This window comes from Zalophus californianus, chromosome 1 (genome assembly GCF_009762305.2).
Source record: "Zalophus californianus isolate mZalCal1 chromosome 1, mZalCal1.pri.v2, whole genome shotgun sequence".
Taxonomy (NCBI): Eukaryota; Metazoa; Chordata; class Mammalia; order Carnivora; family Otariidae; genus Zalophus; species Zalophus californianus.
The window spans coordinates 33,964,375-33,971,239 of NC_045595.1; the positions used below are offsets into that span (position 1 = coordinate 33,964,375).

The 6,865-nt window shown below is 43.4% G+C and overlaps 1 protein-coding gene across 2 annotated transcripts in view; it reads right to left on the reverse strand.

Moving 5' to 3' along the window:
- Positions 1–617, reverse strand: part of LRIG1 (leucine rich repeats and immunoglobulin like domains 1) — a 128,952-nt gene extending 128,335 nt beyond the window's left edge. For both annotated transcript variants that reach the window (XM_027586778.1, XM_027586777.1), the window contains exon 1: positions 580–617. In XM_027586778.1, coding sequence (XP_027442579.1) covers positions 580–602 — 23 coding nt within the window. In that variant the 5' untranslated portion in view covers positions 603–617. The remainder of the gene's footprint in view (positions 1–579) is intronic.
- Positions 618–6,865: the final 6,248 nt, after the last annotated feature.

Here is a 6,865-nt window from a genome sequence, read left to right on the forward strand (position 1 = left end):
CCCAGAGATCAAGACCTGAGCTAAGATCAAGAGTCGGATGCTTAACCAACTGAGCCACCCAGGTGCCCCTGAATTTTATATCATTTTTATGTGTCACAAATTATTTGCTACTTAGATTTCTTTTGAGCCATTTACAAATGTAAAACCCAGGGCCCCACAGTCGGTTAAGAGTCTGACTCTTGGTTGTGGCTCAGGTCATGATCTCATGGTCATGAGATTGAGCCCCATGAGGGGCTCTGCGCTCAGTGGGAGTCTGCTTGAGATTCTCTCTCCCTCTCCCTCTGCCCCTCCTGCTTGTGCTCTAAAATAACTAAATAAATCTTAAAAAAAAAATATGTAAAACCCCATCTCAGCTTGCAGGCCACACCCAAAAATGGTGTCAGCTGGCATTTGGGGATGGACCATTGTTTGCCACCCTCTGCCTTCAGCCTCCCAATGGGGAGTGCTTTCTTGTGTCCCACGCCCCACTCAGCTCTTGGCTTCTCAGAGAGGCCTTTCCTGATGCCTGCAGCCAACGTTCCTCCCTCCTCCTGTTCATTTCTCTCCCATCACCTTTTAAAATTACACAGTCACACTTACGATTTTAAGATTTTCTTGTTCATATGTTAGTTTACACTTGCAGGATGGGTCTTCCTCTGCTGAAGTTAAACAAGTTCTAGGAGAACAGGGAGCTTGTCTGAGTTCTTTGATGTGTCTTCAATGTCTAAACAGTAACAGGCACATCATAGGGTAAGTACTTGGGTAAAGGACTAGACAAAACTCTCCAGCACTACACCTCATGTTTCCTAAGATTAGGGTCTTGCAAACTTCTCATTATATTGCTCAGGGGCTACACAGATAAAATATTACCCAGCTGCAGCCTGTGGGAGTTTCAAGTCATAGAAGAAACCCAGGCCAACAACAACCTGATTTTTCTTGTCTAGAATAGAGCAGGGTTTCCTGAACACCAGGGACTTGGATGGGCTATGAAGTATGATGGCTACAAGTGAGTAATGCACGTAATTCTTGGAGTTAGGTGTACTTATTATTCCGAGAGCAAAAATTTCATCTTGGGCTAAATGAAGGGTTTCTACCCTTCCTTATGATAAGCTTAAGCAACAAGGGCTCCTTATTTTCTCTTATATAAATAAATAAGAGCAGTGAGCGGTGAGCAGTGGCATCTGGCCCCACGGTCACAGGAGAAGTTTCTCCCAAGGCCCTCAGGGTCAGCCAAGCAGCGTGGTTGGGGCAAACCCTGACTCTCATCTCCCCGATGGAAGCCTTCCTTAAGCCATGCCGAAGAAAGCAGTCATCTTCCATTTCCACTGAGGACCTCCAGGAGGGGCTTTTGTCCCCCTTGTTGCAGATTGAAGTTTCAATGAGAGCAGATTCCAGCATTTCAGGGTGTGCCCTGCCAAGAGTAAACGCATGATGGATCCCCTGAATGGATTCCAGATCCAGGTGGTGCTAGACCCATGTGGAGACTTGGCCACACGGGTTTCCCAGGCTAAAGCGAGTTCAAGACTTGAAGCTGGAGGCAGAGTGATGGTTGCCATGCCCTCTTGGCGTCTATCTCAGACAACAAAGTCCCAAAGGGTCCTTGTGGGCATGAGGGCAAGAGCAGCAATGTCTAAATCCCAGATTCCACAATTAAGATCTGGGGCCTCTCTGACAGCGAGCCCTGCTTTTCTCAAAGCATTAACTATGTTTCACTCATCACCTTAAATTTAAGTCATTACAATGATTTGAGGATCACTTTCTTGTTCCTCAGGGCCTGGAGCTTTAATTGAGCTTCTACTGAGTACATACTACGTACCAGGCAGTTGGCTGGTGGACAAGCGGAGGGAGGGCGTGGGAATGGAATATAAGGATGAACACAGCGGGCGTTACTGTGTTGGACCTCCCTCCATGGGTTGGACAATGTGCTCACATATTTTGACACTTAGAATTGGGGATTTTAAAACTTAAGTTTCATCATCGCTGGAAAAAAAAAATCAACTAAGCTACTCCTACTGGCTATCAGATGCTGTCACTGATCGAGCACATAGTACGTGTCTTACCTCATTGGATTCTCATAGGCAACCAGTGAGGTAGGTTCTCTTTTTGCCCCATTTTATAGATGAGGCAACCAAGAATCAGAGATGTTAAAGAAACATGCTAGTTCACACAGCTGGTAAACGGCTAAGCTGAGGATCAAATGGGGATCTGTCTGAAGTCCAAATATCTGACCACTAAGCCCCTTCTGATAGTGCCTTCCTGGGCTGGCCTAACCCTTAGGTGAGGATGAAGGTCTTTACTTTGGTTAGAAGGACCCTCCCTGAAGCATCTTCTTCCCTAACTCCATCCTGTAGTTTTACTTCTGAGAGCTGTGATTTTTACCATTAGAAATTCATTCCTTTGCCGGGAAATCTCTATCTCTTAGTAACTTGCAAATGCTCCCTCAGAGGCATAACACTTTATGCCTTTATCCTTTATGAACTGCTCAGTGTCATATTGAAAAGGGGAGGCATAGAAAGGATGGTCCAGGGGTATCAGAAATAGACATTGTCCACCAAATTCTTTCAAAAACCTCATGAGTTAGAGATTATTAGCTCTGGTTTGTGGATGAGAAGAAAAAAGCTCTGAGCAACGGGCAGTTGGAGTGCTTTCTTTTCAAGCCTGTGCTTTCTTATTCTTCACACTGCCCTCTTTTTTTCATTTTTAACATTTTTTTAAATTTAAATCCAATGAGCCAACCTATTGTACATATTAGTTTCAGATGTAGACTACACATTGCCTTCTAATAATTTTCTCTTTATAAAACTGATTGCCTTATTATGATGATTATCTTATTACTATTATTGAATTTTTAAAACATTTTCTAGAAAACCTTTTCAATGCTCTTCTTAGAAAAAAAGGAGGGTAGTAGTTTTTCATGATACAATGGGGGTTAAAATTGTAAGGGATGCTGATAATGCATTTTGGAGGGAAAATTGCATATTTGCGTATTTTTTTTAATTTTTAAGTAATCTCTACACCAAACATAGGGCTCAAACTCATGACCCCGAGATCAAGAGTCTCACCGAGCCAGCCAGGCGCCCCCCCCCCCCAAATTTTATATTTAGACAAAGGTTTTTAATTTCTAAAAGCTGACACCATGCAGTCTTGGAGCAGAGAGCTGATAAGAACAATGTGAAGATAAGCACTTTAACTATGGTTATTATAGATTTAAATTTTTATTGAATCAGCAAAACAAACTATTAAGCAGCATTGAAAATCGATGTGAAATGGGTTTCTATGTGACTTGCCCACTCAGGAGTTGGAGTTTGACAGAAAGCAGGTGCTTCATTGGAATCCAATTAGAAAGATTGGTTCATACAACCCCGAATTGATTACCCATAATTCACGTCACACATACTAAACAGTCATGCCCATGGTCTGCCCTCTAAAGAACATGGTCATCTATTTCATTTAAGTATATTTTCAAAATCTTTTAGGTGGTCTTTAAAAAAAGAACTGTAGCCCCCGAACCCCCAACTTTTTTCACTCTATAGGCTGTAAAATTAGTTGTAGTTACCTTCAGCAAGAATCTGCTAAACACATTTATTCATTAATACAACAGAATTTACTGAGTTCCTGTTATGGGCAAAGCACTGTGCTAGGCATCATGGCAGCTACTAAATGAATTACACTCAGAACTCATAGTCTTAGAGAAAAGATCAGGCATGTATCAAAGTACCTAGAAAATGATTTATATTATTTCAAAGATATTGTCAAATTCTTGGATACTTTTCCCATGGGATAGTGGGGGTCCACTTCTCCTTCCCTTGAATCTGGTGTTTAATGGCTTTGGGTGATGAAGTAAGGCAAAGTGATGCTATGCCAGGTCCAGGCCTGCCTTTGCATGGACTGGCAGCTTCCATTTTGGTCTGCTGGAGCCCTGAGCTGCCTTGTAAATATTCCAAATACCTCGAGGCCACCATGCAGTGAGGAAGCCTGAGCTAAGCATGTGGAAAAACTCTGTGGAGGGGGGTCTGGGTGGCTCAGTCGGTTAAGCGTCTGCCTTCGGCTCAGGTCATGATCTTGGGGGCCTGGGATGGAGCCCCATGTTGGGCTCTCTGCTCAGTGGGGAGCCTGCTTCTCCTTCTGCCTCTGATCCTCCTCCCTGCTTGTGTTCTCTCTGTGTCTCAAATAAATAGATATAATCTTAAAAAAAAAAGAAAAAGAAAAATTCTGTGGAGAGAACGAGCAAGAGAAACACCTAAGTCAACTCAGCCAGGTTCCAGAAATTATGGAATGAAGAGATGTCATCCCTGCTATGCCCTGACCAAACTTTTGACCCAGAGAATCATGAAATATAATAATAATAGATGGTAGATTTAAGCCACTAAGTTTTGGCATACTTTGTCCTGTAGCAATAGATAACTAGAACCTGCTTAGTGTCAAGAAAAAGGGGTACATGACAGCCATGAGAAATCAGGAGAAAACTTTATTTCCAGCCTTAATGATGGTGGGAAGAAACAGGGAAGGTTTCCAGAAAGTGGTCACATTTGAGTTGAGTTTGGAAGACTTCAGGATTAGGAGATTCAGGCCTAATGGAGTAAGGAGAGTCTAGGCAGAGAAAACAATGCAGGTAAATGCTCAGAGGTAAGAGAGTCCCTGATGCACGTGGAGAAGATGGAGGAGTCTGTTTTGGCAAAGAAAATGGGTTGCAGGAGAGATATGAACACAACAGAAGCTGGAACCAAATAACAAAGCCCCGAAGGCCTTGAATGTGGAGGAGTTAGATCCACTTAAGTGGACAAGGAGGAGTCATCCACTATTTTGAACAGGGAAGGAATGTTCATCCAGTGCCTTGGAAGAAATTAAACCAGTGGGATTGAAAATGGGAGTTAACGGAAGGAACGAGCCAGTTATAGAAGGTCCAGCAGTTGGAGAGCGGCAGATTCATCCTGACTTCTCTCCTGGGTAGGAGTGGGATACAGGAAGAACTGGCCCAGCTGGCAGAAGAACGGCCCCCAGAAATATCCAGGTCCTAATCCCTGGACCTGTGAACACGCTAACTTCTGTGTGGCAAAGGGGACTTTGCAGATGTGATCAATGGTAAGGACTCGGAGATGGAAATATCATCTGTATGACCCAGATGGGCCCACTTTACTTCACACGCATCCTTACAATGGAGATCATTTCCCAGGTGTGGTCAGAGAGAGCTGTGAACGTGTAAGAAGAGTCAGAGAGGTGGACGCGACCAGGACTGGAACTGCCATTGCTTTGAAGTTAGAGGAAGGGGTCTGGGAGCCAAGGAATGCAGCCGACCTAACAGGCTGGGAAGGGCCCTCAGTCTACAGTCAGCAAAAAAATCTCGAACATTAGTCCTACACCTGCGACGATCTCAATTTTGCCAACAACCAGAAAAGCAAGCACATGGATCCTCCTGTAGAACCTACAGAAAGGAACACAGCCCTGCCGACGCCTCGATTCTGGGAGACCTGTGTCAGACTTCTGACCTTCAGAACTGTAAGATAATGAACTTGTGCTGTTGAAGCGGCTAAATTTGCAGCAATTTGTTACAGCAACAATAGAAAACGAGTACAGATTTCCATGAGTGAGTGATATTTTTGGAGCACCACTGCACGGGGCATTGGAAATTAGGAGTCAACGGATTCTCATGAGCTTCATCTCCCTTTAGGCTGTGGTGCTATTTTCCTGCTACAGGAACACTGACTTTCTGTCTCAGAATGGTTTCTGTCCCCCAGGGGGACCTTGGTCAAGTTACCTAACCTCCCCGAGCTTTAGTTTCCTCATCTGTCACCTGAGGGGACTGAATGAGAACGATGGCTTCAAACATTGTATTTTTCACCATGACATGCTCGATGGAGAATGTTCCCGTGTGCAGAGCCTCTGTGGGTATAATCTAGGTTTGGGGAAATTACTGCTGTTCTAGCGATGGCATTCTTTCCTCTCCCCATCAAGAAGTCATCTCAGAATATAAAGGATGTCTTGATGGGGATAACTTTCTATGTATTCCAATTTATTGAGCTTAGATGCAGGGCTTGAAAATTTATGTATTTATGTTCTAATTTTATAAAGGAGGCACAGAATTTTATTACTATAAAGCATGATGAGTCATACATCACATACTATAAATATCAGCAATGAATCACTACTACTAGTACCACAATACTAATTGTAGTGGGAATGCTGATTAGATGTTGGTCATGTTCTTCCTAGGACTGAAGTCAAACAGTTTTAGGAAATGAAGAGAGGCCTGAATTAGTTGCAGCTAAGAAGGTGGAAAGAAGGTGAAGGGAGGAAAAAATTTTCTAACCTTAAAAAAAAAAAAAATCAATCTCTCCCCCAACCCCTGGCCTGCACTGTTGGACCAAACAACAGGGAACCAAATCTTAACGTGATAATATGCTATTATACTTGTATTCATTTCATTAGGAAATGACACGCAAAACTCCATCCTAACTTTGTGGAGGGAGCAGGGGCCAAGGACCTCCTAGGAATTCTTAATGATGACCTTCCTATTGAATAAGAAAGAGCAAAAAAAAAAAAAAAAGGCAACAAGGAAACCAATGAATATTGACAACAGGCCTGCCTGAGTTGCAGTCTATTTGATGACCCGGGAGCCGTTTTGGGTTGAGTAGCTGTGCCGGGAAAAAAGTTCTAAATCTGAACATTTCAATATTTTCAAGGCAGTACAATTTGAGTTAGGCATCCTGGCACAAAGCATGTGAATTTCTAGAAAATGAGACAGTATGTTCTGGGGAGAAGCCCTTGCATAGGGCAATGGAACAGCATGGCTAAGGTCGTGGCTTCTGGGATCAGACATCTCTGGGCCTACGTCCCAGCTCTGTCACTTACTATGGGTCTGACACCAGGCAAGGTACTTACCCTCTCT